The sequence below is a fragment of the Nyctereutes procyonoides genome, unplaced genomic scaffold (genome assembly GCF_905146905.1).
Source record: "Nyctereutes procyonoides isolate TBG_1078 unplaced genomic scaffold, NYPRO_anot_genome, whole genome shotgun sequence".
NCBI lineage: Eukaryota > Metazoa > Chordata > Mammalia > Carnivora > Canidae > Nyctereutes > Nyctereutes procyonoides.
This window is the reverse complement of record NW_026575020.1, coordinates 27,294,750-27,313,684: the sequence shown is the minus strand read 5'-3', so window position 1 is coordinate 27,313,684 and position 18,935 is coordinate 27,294,750. Positions and strand designations below refer to the sequence as shown.

General features: G+C 48.5%; 1 protein-coding gene across 1 annotated transcript in view; it reads right to left on the bottom strand.

The window, feature by feature from the left end:
• The window catches only part of RPH3AL (rabphilin 3A like (without C2 domains)), a 144,920-nt gene that overhangs the window by 47,561 nt on the left and 78,424 nt on the right, over nt 1-18,935 (bottom strand). Inside the window, 1 exon segment of the mRNA XM_055319276.1 lies at nt 6,988-7,074. Within this exon segment, the coding sequence (XP_055175251.1) occupies nt 6,988-7,074 (87 nt within the window).

Sequence of the window (18,935 nt, the reverse complement as noted above, 5' to 3'; positions counted from 1 at the left end):
CTCAGCTGCATCCTTGAAATGGTCCTCTGGCTCACAACGTCTGTCTTGGGGTTCTGTGGTCCTGCCTGATGTGCCATTTAACCAGTCTACCGAGGGCTGCTTCATTCCCCCTTCTGGTTTTGTTTTTTTAAATTCCATTTGCCAACATACAGTATAACACCCAGTGCTCATTCCATCAAGTGCCCTCCTTAGTGCCCATCACCCAGTTACCCTGTCCCCTCACCCTCCTCCCTTCCACAACTCTTTGTTTCCCAGAGTTAGGAGTCTCTCGTGGCTTGTCCCTTCTGGTTATTTAAATCTTGAACACATGTCTGAGTTTATTCATTTGACCACAAAGAAGTCAGGAAAGTGACCACAAAGTGTGCCTGTTCAGGGAGGGAATGGAGATGGGGGTGGGGGGAAGGAGTCCGGAGATCGAAGGCTTACCTAGAAGCAAATTGAAAAAAGGCTAATTGGGTAAGGACTGTAGTTTTGTGTGGTCACAAAGACTTCATATTCACTACAGTTGGTATAGCAGAAATAGAGACCCGAGACTCTAGGCTGTTGGGTGTGCCAACCAGAGATCAAAAATCAAAAACAGTAAGATGCAAATGATAAGGAAACGTGTGTGGCTGCTAACGGGAATGACAAGGTTTATTGCTTTACAAAATTACTGAAGCATGGCTCAGTTGAGTTTTTAAATTTATAACATTTCTCATTTTTAGAAATGAAAACGTTTCAATGGGTATTTTTCAAATTTGCTGATTCCCTTTTTAAAGGTCCTATTTGTTCAGTGTGGTTTCTCCTCTGTCTCTTATCTCTTTTATTTCACTAATTTAAAAAAATGTATTTATATCTCTTAGTTTCTCTATTATCCCCAGTTTTATAGACACCAATCCTAGCTGTTACATTTGCTGACTCTCCCTCATGGTGATTCTTTCCACATATGGTTGGCAGACAACAGGGGCACAGAATTTTGAGTGGGAAAGATTATTATCAATTCTACCATCAGTCAATTTGTCTTTTTGTGTAAAGGCAAGAACTACTGGGGTGCCTGGGTGGCTCAGTCGATTGGGGTTGTAAGATGGAGCTGCACGTTTTCTGGCTCTGTGCTCAGCGGGGAGTGTGCTTGAGATTTCTCTCTTCTCCCTCAGCCCCCTCCCCTGCTCTCTCTCTTTATCAAATAAATAAATATTTTTGAAAAATTATTTTTTTTTAAATTTTTATTTATTTATGATAGTCACAGAGAGAGAAAGAGAGAGAGGCAGAGACACAGGCAGAGGGAGAAGCAGGCTCCATGCACCGGGAGCCCGATGTGGGATTCGATCCCGGGTCTCCAGGATCACGCCCTGGGCCAAAGGCAGGCGCCAAACCGCTGCGCCACCCAGGGATCCCCTATTTTTGAAAAATTAAAGAATAAAAGCAAGAGTTATTATTAGATAGCAAAAGACTCAGAAAACACCATCCATGTGCCCTTATTTACAATTACATAAAATTATATACCAGCTAATTATTGGATGAATCAAAATAGTAACTTGAGAGCCTATAAGAAAAGAGGGAATATAAATGCTAGTGTTTATTTTCCCCTTCTAAGAACCCATTCTGAGGATATAATTTAAAATTTAGGCAAAGAGTTGTGTACAGATATATACTGCGGTTGTTAAAAAGAAGGGGAAAAAAAGGAAGTAACTTAGATATCCTAAATTAAAAGAAATAGCCATATGGCAGAATATTTACAAAGAGTTACTGATTATTTTGAAACTACTTACGATATAATGTTAATTTTAAAACACAGGTTCAATAATATAAAGAAAAAAAATCAGAAAAAAAGCCAGAAGTAAACATGCCAAGATGTTAGCAGTGATTGTCTCTGAATCATAAGATTTTCGATTTGGGGGGTATTTCTGTTTTTTAATACACTGTAAATGTCAATGATTCATATTAATTTCATAATCAGAAAAGAATAAAATGTATATAATGTTTAAAAAAAAGGAAAACTTTGGGGTGCCTGGCTGGCTGAGTCAGTAGAGCATGTAACTCCTGATCTCAGGGGTGTGAGTTTGAGCCCTGCAATGGGGAAAGAGGTCATTTAAAAATAAAAAAGACTTTTAATTTTTAAAAAATTTATTATTTTTATTATTTTTTAAAGATTTTATTTATTTATTCATGAGAGACACAGAGGCAGAGGCAGAGACACAGGCAGAGAGAGAAGCAGGCTCTATGCAAGGAGCCCAATGTGGGACTCGATCCTAGGAATCCAGGATCACACGCTGAGCCAAAGGCAGACACTCAACAGCTGAGCCACCCAGGCGTCCCCTAAAAAATTTTTTTAAAACGAAAACTTCTGAGAGTAACAACAGCTAAGAACTTAAATAACATAAATAAAAATTTAAAAAAAAAAAAGAAATATACATATGGGATCCCTGGGTGGCACAGTGGTTTAGCGCCTGCCTTTGGCCCAGGGCACGATCCTGGAGATCCAGGATCGAATCCCACGTGGGGCTCCCGGTGCATGGAGCCTGCTTCTCCCTCTGCCTGTGTCTCTGCCTCTCTCTCTCTCACTGTGTGCCTATCATAAATAAATAAAAAATTAAAAAAAAAGAAGAACTTAAATAACATGATTAGGAGAGATGAAACACTGACATTATTGTACATGATTTATTCTCAAAACAATATAGCCAGAGCATCCTTTAAAAAGAGGGAGAGGAGGGGCACCTGGGTGGCTCAGTTGCATCTACCCTCTGCTCAGGTCGTGATCTCAGGGTCCTGGGATCAACCCCTGCATTGGGCTCCCTGCTCAATGGGGAGCCTGCTTCTCCCTCTCGCTCTGTGTGTGTGCTCGTTCTCTCCATCTCTCTCAAATAAATAAATAAAATTAAAAATAAAAAGAGGGAGAAGAGGATTCAGGTCATGTCTCTCCTCTACTCAAGACCCTCCATGGGTTCCCCATTTCACTTAGAGTAAAATCCAAAGTCCTTACAATGGTCTAGAAGGACCAACCTGCTCTGACCCTGGCCATATCTCTGACCTCATCCAGTTCACACTGGTCTCCTTGCTGCTCCTCAAACCCACCAAGGACACACCTACTTCAGGGCCTTTGCACTCACTGTACCCTGCACTTGGAATACGTTCTGATCACATAGCCACATAGTGTCTCCAACGTCATCTTGTCAGTACTGACTCCCATGTAAAATATAGCAGCTACCAATGTTTCCAGCACCCTGCTCTTTGTCCTGAGCAGTTTGTCACCATCTGTAACATGCCAGAATTTACTTTAGGGTGTCTGTGATCTCCTTTCCCCACAAGAGAGTTATTTTGCCTGGAACATAGAAGATGCTCAATAAATACGTGTTGAATGCTTGAATGTGAATATATGCATTAGATTAGGGGCTGCATGGCAGCCCGGGTGGCTCAGCAGTTTAGCACCGCCTTCAGCCCAGGGCCTGATCCTGGAGACCTGGGATCGAGTCCCATGTCAGGCTCCCTGCAGGGAGCCTGCTTCTCCCTCTGCTTGTGTCTCTGCCTCTCTCTCTGTGTCTCTCATGAATAAATAAATAAAATCTTAAAAAAAAAAAGATTAGGGGCTGCAGTTCGCACTGCTGTACCACTGAGGTACATAAGGTGGGCAGCAAACCAACGTGACAGCCCCTGGGACATTTAACCAGTATCCAGAAAAAATAACATACAATTACAGTCAGAGAGGACAGAAGGGAAGCATCAAAAGGAAAGATAGACAGGAGTGTCTGCGCATAGCAGTATGAGTTTCCATTGGAAAATTCAAGTTCTCCCATTGGATGTGGCTTCTGCTGCAGGACAGAACACCACATTTTTATCACAGACTCAGAATCAGCTATGTGCAGCACTTAAAATGACATTCTAAATGCTCTATCTTCTTGTCGTGATTAGATAATTTTTTAAGACAAAAAGGCATGAGAAAACCAATTACCCTGTCACTCTCTCACCCCAAAAGCAGGCAGGGAAATGCAGCACCCAGGTATGGTCCCCACAGGCACCCAGATGCCTAGACACATGCACTTTCACAGCCTGTCTACACACTCACCCTCCCAGCTGTCCACCGTGTGCCCAGTGCTGCAGAGAGGAAATGGGCCATTCCTGGTCCTGCTAAGTTATATCAACCTCTAGAAATTCAAGGACAAACTGATAGCATAATGCACAGCCTCATATTCTTTGCCTTAGAAGAGATAAGAAAATTCATCCTAAGTTATTTTGGACTTTTCTGGGCACCAGAGCACTCTAAAGATTAGGATGGGCCAGTGGTGGGCCCTGTGCGTGGCAGCTCAGGAAGGTGAAGAGGTGTGAGGGCACCCTGTGGGGGGCTGGCCAGGGGCAGCTGCCTCCTCAATGCTCCACTAAAGTGTTCTGTTTGCTAAATTTGTCTTCCACCTCCTTTTCCCGGATAGCTCCTTCCTCTCTGTCCTCCCACAGCTTGGCAGGTGGAGGGGTGACCGGCACTTCATCCTGCTCAGTGTCTGCCACAGGATACTCTCTGGAGGGATTTCCTTTCTCCTGACAGTTGGTATCTGCATCTTAAAAAGGGAGTCCCCCGCCTCCAAGACCAGAAGGTTCAAGGTGGAATTTCTGGCTGGGTGAGAGGGAGGCCTCTGATATTACGAAGTACCTATCCTAGGCCAGACATTCTGTGCACTTTATACGCTTCAGTGACCTTCCTAATTTCCATGACACCTCTATGAAATTGGTGCTTTCATCTCCATTTCAGGGACAGAAGAAATCAGGCACCTCTGGGCAAGACAAAGTGTTGATCCATACTCTTAAGACCTTCTCTGTTCCAAAAACACAGCAGTGACAGATAAAAATATTCTAAAAACAAACAGAAAACTTATCTGTGTTTAAAAATAAGATCTATCGGGGGATCCCTGGGTGGCGCAGTGGTTTAGTGCCTGTCTTTGGCCCAGGGCGCGATCCTGGAGACCCGGGATCGAATCCCACGTCGGGCTCCCGGTGCATGGAGCCTGCTTCTCCCTCTGCCTATGTCTCTGCCTCTCTCTCTCTCTCATTCTGTGTGACTATCATAAATAAATAAATAAAAATTAAAAAAAAATTAAAAAAAAAAAAAAAGATCTATCGGGATCCCTGGGTGGCACAGCGGTTTGGCGCCTGCCTTTGGCTCAGGGCGCGATCCTGGAGACCCGGGATCGAATCCCACGTCGGGCTCCTGTCGGGCTCCTGGTGCATGGAGCCTGCTTCTCCCTCTGCCTGTGTCTCTGCCTCTCTCTCTCTCTCTCTCTCTGTGACTATCATAAAAAAAAATAAAAAAAATAAAAATAAAAAAATAAAAATAAAAATAAGATCTATCTACCTATCCAATAGATCAGAAACTCCAAAGTTACTATTTTGAGGGGCTGAAGACAGGGCCTGCTGGGGTCTGGGTACAGAAGCAGATGGAGGAAGCCAAAAGCCCAGCCTTCCAAGGAACAGGGGTTAAAAGTGGTGCCTGGGGGGTGGGGCCCAAGAGCCAGAGTCACTGAAAATGGGAACTGGTGAAGGGATTTCCCACCTTGAGAAGGAGGCTGAAAAAAGCAGAGACTGCCTCCTGGCCCAAGACCAAGAATGTGACCGCTGAGGCAGCTGGAAGTAGCACACACACATCCAGGGCCTGGCTAAGCTGCCTGACGTGGTGATGCTTAGCTCTGGGCACTGTCACTATGGACACACAGCCCATCGCTAACCCAAGACACCTGGCTCTGCACTGGCATGGGAGGTGGGAAGAGGGACCCGGGACCTGGGTGGAGGAAACGCAAGATCTTTTCGCAAGGACAGCTGGGTGGAGGTGGTGGGAAGGGAGACAGATGGACTCCCACTCAAGTGTACAAACGCAAATTCCAAAAACACCTGAGGAAAGCAGACGCTAAGAATGGCAACCAACAAAACCAACAGTTGGGAGTTAACCTCTAAGCTTTAGTGAACTAAAGACTCTCCAGAAAGTATCCCAGCAAGATAAAGAAAGAAACAGGAAAGAGCTGTTGGGAGCTCCAGGAGGATGGACTGAGGCTCTACAAAGTATCCAACAGGACTTCCAGAAGAGGAAACATGCATTAGCAGGAGAGCAACATGTAAGGACAGCACGGCTGAAAATCTCCCATAACTGAAGACCTTTTATGGATCCTCAGATTAAAAGCCCATTATTGGTTGCCAAGCGAGTTAAGTGAAAAAATAACTCCACATCTGGAAAAGCAGGGGATCTACTCCCTGGTGCCAGGATTGTTCTGTTACCACACTCCCCATCTCATGACCCTCTCCAGAGAGAAGCTGCCTGCCAATGTCCTGCTCTGTTTTAGCCCCGATCCTGGTGCAGTGAAGAGGGCTCTGGGTTTGGGGTTAGGAGACCTACTTTGAGTCCCTGATCATGATTGCCTCAGAGAACTCACTGAGCCTTGATTTCTTCTCCTAAAATGGGGTCAGAACTAGAATTATGGAAACATCGCATCAGAAGGGACTTTGGTCCCACAGCAGACCACGGCTGTGTTTGGTTTCTAGCTCTTCCACTAACTAGCACTGCGCCCCTAAGTTAATCTCTTGTGTCTCCATTTTTCCATCAATAAAAGAGGATAATAATAGCACCCACCTATGGGGTTGTGTCAGGATGAAACAAATTTATTTATGTAAAGAATTTAGTGCAGTGGCACTAAATTTAGTAAACCCTCAACCTGGGATAGTCATTACTATTACAATAATAATAACCTTGCCCAAAATGCTGCATGTACCTACACAGTGTGAGGGGCTTCCCACTGAGACCACAGAACCCAGGCAAAGCAGAACCAAGGTGCATGCCAGCTCTCCACTATGGAACAGGCAAGCACCCACTATAGCTCAGGCTAGCCCTCCCCACCCTTCTCCTTGGCCATGCTTGGTAGGTCCTCCTTGGCCTTTAAAGAAGGCCCTTCCAGCGACCACTCATGAATTTCCCCAAGTGCAAGTGTGCTCGGACCTGCCCCAGCCCACCTCCGCCTGTTGCCCTGGGCATCCTACCTCTCTCTGCTCACTGCAGATCTTACATAGCCACAGAGGCCGCTTCTGGCCAGGGAAGGCCTCAATTCCACATTTGGTGCAGACTTTCTACAAGAGAGAGGACATGGGAATGTAAGCACTTCAGCTAATTCCTCCTCAGCTTAGGGGCTGAGAAAACTAATCAAGGAGCCCTTTGGCATCTTCCAAGGGGATGGTGTTAGCTTTAGGCTGTCAGAGTACACAACTCAGAGGGCACAGATCATCTGTAGCTGGCTTTGGGGCACAATGGATGTACCCATCCATGCATTCACCATGATATAAAGTCATCACTACTATCCCCATTACATTCTGTTTGGATCACCAGGCAAACAACAGAATATGATGTGGCCTTGACTTAGCAGATTGTGTCAATACTTGGTAATGCAGCCAGGAAATGATATTATTCAACACAGAAAACACACTTTTGTATATAACTGCACAAAAACCTCACATCTGTGCCTGACAAGGTGAGAAGGTGATTGAGAAACACCAGTGACAGCTTTATGCCCCGTTGCCCAAAGAATGATTCCAGGAATCCTATTATGTAAATATTAGGCCCATTTCACAGGTGAGCAATCTGGGGTCAGAGTAGTTTGAAAATTTGCCCCAGTTCACATAGCAGGTAAATAATGCACTTAGGTATGACTCTAGAGCCATTATATTATTTTCTTTAGACAGACACACAAGTAACCAGAACCTAATTTCTGCAGCGTTTTTCCTTCTATGGTGTTGCCTAAGTTCCTAACCTCTGCATCATTTCCATCTTGCTTCTCTGAAACACATAGCAACAAGCGGGGTTGGGCAAGGCCAAATGAAATCCGCAGGGAAGCAAAGGGAGACTTCGTGGGGCTGAGATGAGTTTCCAGCGAACCCAGGCAGAGGATGATTCAGTGACAGTGCGTCCTCCTCAGAGAGCTGTCCCACCGGCTAATCAATCTTCCTACAGCAAGGCAGCTGCCTGGTCTCTGCCAGGCTGGGGGGCTCTCTCCTGTCTCCCGCCACCCAGGGAAGTCCAGAGCTGTAGCTTGGCCTTTTCTGCAGGCTGCCAACTGAGCAAGAAGCACTCTCCTCCGAGAGGAAAATGTCACCAACTTGGCTTCCCAGAACATGTCGTCACCCGGCTCAGGTGGCTGAGCCCAGCTCTGCAGGAGGTGGGACTCAGCTCTCAGCAGAAGGAAAGCTGTGATACATTTGTGGGGGGTAGACATTTTCTATCGTTTGACACTCAGGTATGAGAAGTGTCACTTTTATTTCTCCAAATAAAATGGAATCTGCTTCAAGCTCTTGTCTGTCGGGGCTAGAAGAGAAATCTACCCAGCTCTTGTGAAGGTCCTATGCTTGGGGTCTTGGGTGGTGTGGTTCCCCATCTGGGAAGGGGTCAGTGAGTGCTGTCTGGGCTGCTCACTGCTGTGCTTCTCTCCCTCCTGGGCTCCCACAGTCCCTTAGAGGGGGAAGAGGCCCAGCCACTTCTGTACCAGGCCTGGGCTTGGAAATCTGTGACAGGCTGGGGCTTGTGTCATTAGGGGCCAAAAGCCCTGGGCTGACCTCCCTGACCTAGTCTGGGGATTCCTCCTACCCCACCTGACAACTGTTCTACCACCTAGGACAGGGGCTCCCATAAGCCCATCAGGTGGGCCTCCAAAAAACCTAATGTGGACCTTTCTTGCTGGGGGGAAAGAGAGAGGTAGGAAGCACTGAAGCCAGTTGGCTGTTTTCCTTGCTAATTCCCACCATCCTGTATAAAATGGGACATGTGGGGATCCCTGGGTGGCTTAGTAGTTTGGCGCCTGCCTTCAGTCCAGGTTGTGATCCTGGAGTCCCAGGATCGAGTCCCACATCAGGCTCCCTGCATGGAGCCTGCTTCTCCTCTGTCTGTTTCTCTGCCTCTCTCTCTGTGTCTCTCATGAATAAATAAATAAAATCTTAAAAAAATAAAATAAAATGGGACATGTGTGAAAGTAAGTGTGGTCCTCCCAGAGAAGCAAGATTTTCCTACTGTTTAGAGGGTAGGATGACAGCTCGCCCTCCCAGCATGCTCTCCTCCTCCCAGTGAAATGAAGGTGCGAGGAATAACGAGAGAGTAGAGGACCAGTTGCTACCATTTATTGAGCAATGGCATGTGCCATGCACTGGGACCCTGACGACAAAGTATGAATGAGGGCGGGGATATCACCATCTCCATTATAAAGATGAGGAAACTGAGGCTCGGAAGTGTTCGCTATTGCCCAAGAACCCCAGCTTGCTGGGGGCAGTCAGGATTTAGGAGGCTCCCTTCTTCCAGATCTCTTCCACCATTTCTTCCAGGAAGAGCTGGATAACTCCCTCCCCTGCCCAGGTGCCCAGCTGATGCCCATGGCTCTCCAGGAAGCTGGTTCATGTCTCTGGGAGTGGGGCTGATGCCTCTCGAATAGGCAGAGAAGGCAACGCAGGATGACCCTGAGACAAGGCTTTGCCGGGGATGGGGGAGCAGCCACACTGCTTACCAGCTGCATGACACAGGTTCTAGGAGCCAACACCTGGATGTGAGGCTAGGAGGGCGGGTGGGCACATGCCCTCTATAAATATCTGGCTGAATGAACATCTGTGCTACCAGGGGCAATGCAAGAAACTAGAACAGAGTGCATAACAGCTGTATTGTCTTCTACCCACAGACCCATCCAGCCTGGGGACAGGAGTGGCATGGACCAGTGGCACTCGAGGCTGGGTTAAAGGCTGTTGTTGGTCAACTCCCAGTCTGGAGGGCAGGAAGAGGGATGGGATGCATGTCCCAAATGTCCCCCTGCCTCTTGTCCTGTGGAGTGCTGTGGGGGGTTCAGAGGTGGCACAGGTGGCACAACAGGACACATCTGCTCCAGCCCATGCACAAGCCTGTTTTCAGGTGACCAGCCATCGCTGGTTGAGCCACAGGTCTTGCTATTGCGCTGTTGTCTTCACATGCCTGCAGCATCTCTGGCTGGGGAATCCAAGCCAGCAAAAAGATATCATGCTCCAGTTCAAATAATACACAATTGCTGCTCTATTAAATCTTGGATCAATATGTGAATAATGAGACCTTTTCACCTTATGGGCTTGGTCTTTGTTCCTAGGTTCCAATAAAGAAAATTAGGCAGGTGGCATTTTAAAAAGCCAGGGACAGAGAGGGCAAGCCAGCCACAATATCGACTCGGTGGAAAGGGAACACCGCACCATTATGTTGGGATGGTCTCAGGGCCTGAGGTGCTCACTGACTTCTCTGCCTGGGGAACTGAGCTTCCACTGAGCAGAATTGCCCTAGGGGGAGCTGGTACCAGCTTCCTGGGCATGGCTGTCTCTTGCTTCCTGCAGCCTAGAACTGTGTCCGAGAGTGAAATAACACGAGTCTAGCTCCTGTGCCTGCCTCCAAGCAGAAGTGACAAAGTCTCAGGCCTGCAGCCTGCCCTTGTTCTCTCCTTGCCCTTACACCTTCCTCTTGCAAGTACGTGTTCCAGCTCAGAGGGGTGGCTCAGGACACAGTCCACGGAACACAGGCTTTGGGGCAAGAAAGCACAGTCCACCATTTAGATGCAACCTTGGGATTGTTTCTAAGTTTCCCTGAGCCTCATTTCCTTGCTCATAAAATGGTGGTAATAGGCAGACTCCTGCCACTGTTGGAAGGATCAAGGGAGATGATTCATGAAAGTGCTTAGCACACTGCGTGGTAAAGAGCAACAAGCACCGTTCTTTCCTGCACACCTGTTTCAGTGAAGGGTGCCAGCACTCATCAGTCACACAAGCAAACCCAGAATCATCCTTGGTCCCCATGCTCCCTCCTTCCCACCAAACAACCCACTACTAAGAACTCTACATCTCACCTGACACTGTCACCTCCCCTCTACCATGCCCCCACTCCACCCTGTGGTCACCTCCAGTGCCCGGCCTGCACTGCGGCCTCCCAGTAGATCTCCTCACCCCTATCTTGGCCAGCTTCCAGTTGGTTCCCGGCATAGCAGCAGGAGTGATCTTTTCAAGATGCAAATCTAATCATGTCATTTCTCCTGTCCCTGCCAGCTTAAAAGCCTCCAGAGTCTTCCCACTGTTTTCTGGATGAAAACCACCTGCTTTTACATGCTGTGCAACACCTGCTCAGGCTGGGCTTTCCTCATCTGCCTCAGTTTACATCCTTCTCCCCTGTTTTACTACCTTGCTCTCCACGTGCTGAGACCTAGCCTTGCTGGTTTGCCTTTAGTCCCTGGTCCTCACTTGCTGCCTCTGCCACAGGACCTTTGCATATGCTGCTCCCTCTGTCTGGGATATACTAGGCCACACTCTCTCATTGTTAACCTATGCATCCTTCAGACCTCAGCAAAAGCACCACTTCGTCAAGGAAGTGTTCCCTGACTTCTTACCCCATTGGAGCTTCCATAATAGGCTCTTGCCTCTTTTCCTCCATTGTCACGGTCAAGATTTTTGCCCTCCACTGTCACTGCCTCTACTAGGCTGTCATATCCCCAACTGTGGAGGCCATGTCCATTTCTGCTTACTTTCCTGTTTCCATGACTGTCACAATGAATATGTGCGAAATGAATAAATGAACAAATAAATAGGAGATACTTTATTATAATTGAGAAGGCAAGACATAGTCCTTCCTAGAATGTGCCAATTTGTTGGGGAGATGAGACACCCAGAGGCAGGAAACAGTATGCACCACAAGCCAGGGTGTGCACTCCTGTCCACACCAAGCGATGTTCACCAGCAGGGCAACAGGAGAGCCCATATGTAGGGCAGTGTCCAAGGTGGTAGGAATGCTGGCCAGGTGGGCCTCACTGTTAGGGTATATGGGGCATGAATCGAGGCAGCCCCAGTCACAGAAGAAATGACACTGAGGGTACTTTGTTAAGGATGGTGTGGTGGGAGGGATGTGTCCCCCACCCTTTGTGTGACTGCTTCTGCCTGCTGCCCCAGGGTACACCCTATAGGCCACCTGTGTGTGCAGACTTAGCCCAAGATCTCATTGGGTGCCCTTTTCAACATCCTCATAATCCTGGCCACTTCAGTTACCCCTCTACTCCCTGAAACTGCGCATTGCAATCCAACAGCATCACCTTCCCACACCACAGCCAAGAAGCAAAAATACAAGGTCTATAAGTCACATGCACCAGAGCTCAAGCACTTTACTCCCAGGCCAGGCTTTCACATCTTCAGTGTGAGCCCCTGACCTGTTTCAGGGAGATCCCATGCTCTCTGGGGGTTCCCAACCTGCTGCCAATTAGGAGAAGGGAGGGGGCGCAGCGCCAGCACTGGGCAGGAATGACGCTGCAGGGCATGCAGACTCCAACACCTCCCAGGAACAGAGGTCTGAGAGCATTTAGCAAGTGGGAAACAGCCATACACCCCTCAACGGGTCCTGAGAGCTTCACAGCATTATCAGTTATCACACAGAAAGCCACACTTGTGATGCTCAGTCAAGCAAAAAGAGATGAAAATGTGCTCAAATGTTCCATGCAAGGAGACCAGAAGATGTCCGCTGCGCTGTAGAAATGAATACTGAAGATGGCTAATTTTAAGATATTTGATGCTTCAATTCAACAAACACTAGGGATGCCTAGGTGGCTCAGTGCTTGAGTGTCTGCCTTTAGCTTCAGGTCATGATCCTGGGTCCTGGGATCAAGTCCTGCATCCCCCCACCATAGGGAGCCTGCTTCTCCCTCTGCCCATGTCTCTGCATCTTCCTCTGTGTCTCTCATGAATAAATAAATAAAATCTTTACAAAAAATTCAGCACACACTTGATACTGGATGTAAGGCTCTGTTTTAGGAAGGAAGGGGATGAACAAGGCATGACCCCTTGTCCACAATGACTCAGTGAGGTCCCACTGAACGGAGGAGTTTATGAACAGACAAAACTCATCGAGAAAAGGACTTTCCTAAGAGTTCCCATCATCTGAGGGTAATCTGGAGGGGAGACGCCATCGTGAGGACTAACGCTGCTGTGATGCTCACGGAGTGGCCGTCCCATCCCCATGGAATGGGGGAAGAAACGGCCCCACCCGAATCACTGTAGCACCTGTATGAAGCCACGTGAAGACCAAGCCTGCAAGCATGCCCCTCAGATCACACAATGTGCTCCCAGGGCTAGAGATCAAATCCTCAACAAGGAACAATCTGCTTTTGCTGGAGAAAGCTATGCAGCAATAAAAATGCTGACAATGGAAACCAAAAGAGTGAAAACAATCACAGTGAAGCTGTATTTGTACTGAAATGGAGCAATACTCACAATAAATTAAATTTATAAAGCATGTTATAAACAGCATGCATGGTGTGATTCTCCACCATATAAATATGTATAAGTGCCTGTATCTATTTCGAAATCAATACATGTACAGGAAAATATATGGAAGGATAGTGCCCCAAATGTAAATCAAATTGTGCTAAGTCAAAATCTATTTTAAATGGTTAAGCAGAATTCCTATTTAAAAGAAGCCTATGTTAAATGCTTTGGGAAATCACTCGCCCCAAGTTCATTTTCTGGCTGGATCTGGATTTTTGTGGGTCAGGAAGGATTAAAGAAACTGAAAGCACATGCATGAATAGGCAGGAAACAGGGCTTTTTGGTTGCTATGGCTCAAGTGTCGACAGTCAGCCTTGTCCCCCAGCCTCTCCCAGATGGTGTCACTGAGTCACTGACCACCCCCCTCCCCATCACAGGCTCAGCACTGCTCAACCCTGGAGTCGTGAGGCAGGTTAGGAGGTGCTTCACTTGCCCCAGGGGCCAGGAATGCAGGGGCTGGGGATGGACTTGTGGTCACACATTCAGTATCTGGAACCCAGGTCCTGCTGTCAGAGGACCTCAGATAGCTGAGATACTGAGGTACATATTATAAATATTTATACAGGGATCCCTGGGTGGCGCAGCAGTTTAGCGCCTGCCTTTGGCCCAGGGCGCGATCCTGGAGACCCGGGATCGAATCCCACGTCGGGCTCCCGATGTATGGAGCCTGCTTCTCCCTCTGCCTGTGTCTCTGCCTCTCTCTCTCTCACTGTGTGCCTATCATAAATAAATAAAACAAAAAAAATTAAAAAAATATTTATACACTTTATACTATAAATATTTATACACTTTACTGAGCACTTATGCTACACCAGACACCAAACTACAAGCGTTTTATGTAGAATCTTACTAATTTTTATAATAACCTAGAAGGTGGGCATTACTGTCCCTGTTTCATATATGAGGGATCTGAGGCTTGAGGGTTAGTAACTTGACAAAGGGGAGCTGGGTTGTGAACCTCAAGCTATTTGGGCCCCAGGTAGCTGCTTAAGCAGATACTCACCCAAGCCTTCACCCCACCCTCGCCCCCACACAAGCAGAGCTGGCCCCTCTCCGGGGCTGCAGACTAGGTCAAGCCTAAAGTGGGAGAGGATACGGCCTGGCGCTGTGTCCTTCCCATTCACTGGGACACAGCCTGGGGGCCAGTGAGGCTGAAGGCACACTGACTTTAGCTCTGACCACCCACAAACATGGAGTCACTGGGGTCCAAAGACATGCAGCCTTGACAATGCCAGCCTTCTGCTGCTCCTTCAGAGACAGAGGCCAGAAGACAACAGGAGAAGAATTTTGGAGGGAAGTCAACTCTCTCCGTGCTCCCCCCATATGCCCAGACCAGGAAACACCAGCTCTCTCCAACCTGGCTGTGGGTGGCAGGTGCAGGGCCATGCAGGGCCAGGTCTCCCCTCTTCACCCAAGATTCTGGGAGGCTTCATGGTCAGCTTTGAGCAGACCTGCCTCCACCAGATAAGCCACCGACGCCTGCCCATCACCCACCCCCAGGCCCCAGCCCCCAGCTGCCTCTCCCATTTGAAAGAAACCACGGCAGATTTCAGGAACACCTCACCCCAGCCAGTCAGCACTGAGCCCTGAGTGGACAGGGGGGTTCAAAAAAGCAACAGAAGCATTTCTGGATTGTTAACATTCATGAGCGCATGATCAGAAGTTGTGCTTATATGCGGCTTTGGGTCATCTCTGGGCTCAAGCCCCATAGTGCGTGTCTGACGGGGATATGGCTACTTCGGGTAAGATGAAGCTGCCAGGCTGTCAGGGGTGGGGGTATGGATGCTGCCCCACCTGCCCCCTCAACCCCACTAACTCTTTCAGGTCCTGCTTATCCTCAGCATCACCTTTCAGACCAGACCCCATGTGTCCGACTTTTGCCTCTTTTCCAGACAAACATGGGAAACAATGTGTGTCTCAGAACTTGCCACTCCTCTGAGAATGGTCCTATCAGGTCCCTGAACACAACCCTCCTAAAACCTCCCGGGCCCGGTATGCACCTTGGGGCTCCCCTGTCCCTGAGCCAAGCAGGGCCAAGGGCAAAGAATATACGTGGTCGATGGAGTTCCACCAGCAAGCTCTCCATAAGCTCCGAACATGACCTGCCTCCTCCTGCTTGGCTCTAACAGGTCCTGGGACTAGAATCCTGAGCCCTTACTAGCTCCTTCCAATGCAGGGGAAGGACTCCTGGCTTTTGCACCCTGCTTGCCAGCCTGGACTCCTGGAACTGATGGCGGCGGAGCCCTGGCTGAGCACATCTTGTCCCCGACTCCTAGCCACAGGGCTCCACTGAATCTCTGGAGGCTGAGGCTCTGACCAACAGGCTCCCAGGACCTCCTGTCACACAGTGGCCAGTAGCTTTCCATCTCTGTGCCATCAGGATGGAGTGAGGCCCAGGTGGTGGAGGGAGCCGGCTTACATCCATCTTGCTCCCTGTTGGGTGGTTACTTAGAATTACAACTCATAATAATGATAATAGCCACCATTTATTGAGCATTTTATTCCGTGCCTGGCACCATGCTCAGCGCTTAACACACATTATCATTATTACATTCAATCTCGTCTACATTTGCAACAGCCCTGTGAGGGTGGTTTTATGATCTGAATGTTGTGGATGAGGGATTGAAGGCCCAGAGATGCTGGGTGACTTGGCCAAGTTCATGTTACAAGGAAGTGGCAGAGTCAGGGTGGGAACCTGGGTCTATAATAATAAAAGTAAGAGCTTATATAATACATACTGTGTGCTTGGCAGGGGATGAGTGCTTCATATGGATTATTCATTTAACAATGACAGGAATGGGGCAGACAGCTTAGGTAACTCATCTGGGGTCACACAAGGGTAGGAAGTGGAGAGTTGGGCTGGGATTCTGGTCCTGATCTTGTCTCCTGCCTGTGCCCTCTATGATGCCCCCTTCCACCTACACTCTTGTTAAGAAGGATGCTTATAGGGCCCAGGAAACCGAGTCACTGGGAGAAAACCAGTGGACAGAGTGATCCTATGAACAATGGTGGTCTGAAAATAAATAGCCCACTTTCTGAGACAGACACTGGCCATGCCAGGAATATGAATACAAGGAATTAAAAGTCCCAGAGCCAGCTCTGGCCTCCCTCAGCCCAGCCATGCTTGCATAATCAATCTCTGCTTTCCAGAAGCCCTAGGCCCAGGCCTCTCACAGACAATTTCTCACTGGGAGGCACTCCTGCCACCTGGTAGAAATTTGGCTGGGGTTCTATTAAAGGAACCTGGCTCTCAGAACCACAGCTGAGGAAGAGACTGGATCTTTTTTTTTTTTTAACCTCCTTATGTCTAGCATCTTGAAAATGCCCTGTCCCTTTCAGCATCCCCTGAAGTAATAGCTGCATGTAATCCTGGCTCCTCAGGGGCTGCCACAAAGCCATACCTTGGAGTGGGGATATTCGCTGTGGTCAGCACTGGCCATGCAAGGAGCCTTTGGCCAGGTATGCCCAACAGATCCTAGCTCAGAAACTCCACACCTCCAGGGCATGTGACCAGTGTGGGCCTGACCTCCAAAGACCCTGATGTCACAGCCCCCAGTAGGAAGGCTTGACATCTTTATGGTAAGTTGAGTGCTCTGTTAAGCCTCCACCATCCCTTTCCCTAGAATTTGGTGGGCAGCGATCTTAGCTGCAGGCCAGAGATAATGCAGGTCAAGGGGGTTCAATAAACACTTCCCAAGGCCCTGCTACTGCCAGGTCCTGGGCCAGGCTACAAGCACAGTGAGGCTTCCGGGCAGAGAGAAAAGAAAACACGCACACACCCCTGAGAATCTGGCCCCTCCTTAACTCTTCAGCCCCTACAAGCCCACCCTCTGCCCCACTGTCTGCTTCCAACACTCTAGGGACTTCCATGCTTTTTCTTGCTTCATGCCTAGCAAACTTCTGTGTATCCTTCAGGCACAATGCAAATATTTCCTCCTCCAAGGCTCCTTCTTTGATTTACCTCCCAGCAAAGCACTAGTTAACTCCTTCCTGTGCATTTCCATAATGAATAGACATTTCTAGAGTGCTGACTGTATCATATTGAAATTGTCTCTCCCATGACTGTGCCCCCTGAGATAACAACTCCTTGGAGAAAAGGGACATGGTTTGCATCCAAATGCTCAACTTTAGCAGGTAGCTAGCATGATGTTGGCTAGGAAAATATGAAGGGGGCTCAGGACAAGCACAGGCTGCTGCATAGCTGGGATTCCATGGCTTTTAAGGAGAGAGGGACAGAGTAGATCTCCGTTTCAGAAAAAGTGCCTTCGCTGAGAGTGATTCAGTCATTTTCCCAGTTGATCTGTCTTCCACATTCTCGGCAAAGATGCTTTTTCTGGAACATTCCCAGATGCCTATGGAATTCCAACTCCTGGCTGGGTAAGGGAGGTAAGGCAAAGGAAGGACTCCAGGTCATTCTGAGGCTGCTAGCATGAAAAACAGGATGCATATGGTGGTGGAGTTAATGGGGCAGGGTGAGAGTCAGCCTGGATAATTGGCTTTGGACATGCTATTTGCAGTGTGAGTGGACTCCCTTGGAAGAGCTGCCTGGTGGTAGCAGATACACAGGACCAGGGCTGGGGAGAGAGGGCTGAGCCTGGGTACTTAAGGGCAGTGGAGAGGCCTTGGACATCAGTGAATTTTCTATAGTGATCTGTGTGCTGTCTACCGTCAATTTCACCAGCTCTAGAAGGGGCTTCAGGAGGGCGTGCCTCATTCTCTGACGGGGCTCTAGAACTTGGACGGTGCTATTGGTCCTCAATAAATTGTTTAGTCTGAAGGGGACTTGAACACTTGGGCTCTTATGGATAGGAGCTGATGGAGAGGGACAGCACAGAAGGGGAAGGGGCTGCCACGGGGACCAGCACCTGGGGAGAGGCAGATGGGGACCCAGAGCACATCCATGGGGCCAGAAGCTGGACACGACTGCCAGTCGTTCAATAAACTCAAGTTGCTTTGGCCAAAAAGACCAGATTGGGAGATAGGGGAGGGTTGGGGAGACAAGGGATGGCCAATCGGGGTCCGCCAGAAGCCAAGTCAGCAGCAGCTGCTCCCTGGTGAATGTCAGGAGACCCCAGCTGTCCCCCAGCCCTGCCCCCACCAACTCAGCATGAGACATTCTGGCCCCTCGGGAGCCCCCACCTTCCATCTGGGGGTTAGGACTGCCTTCTCTGACTTTGCAGGATTATCGTAACTCTCAAAAGGTCAGTTTAAGTGAAAATACCCTCTCCCTCCACTGCCTGGGACACAGTAAACATCCTTGAAGCCAAAATAATACCTGTTGTTGGAACCGATTTTTTTTTTTTTTTTACTAGAAAAAATACAGCAGGCTAGACAAACACCCCAAGGCTTCAAAACATTCCAGGAGCAGCAGCACTAATAATTGAGAAGGGGCCTTGATGGGGTGCAGGAACAGAGCGCCAAGGGGAGTGGAGCCAGGCCCAATCCTCAGGTCTCAGAACTCCCAGCCCAGGGGGTTCGTCTCCGTTGCTCAAGTCAGCAGTTTGTGCCCAGGCAACAAACTGAGGCCCTGGATACCATACGGGGATGGTTAGACTTTATTCTGTAGGCAGTAGGGAGCCATCAATCCCACCTAAGCAAGATGACAGAGCAAAGAAGCAGAGGATGAGCTGGAAAGCAAATGAGAC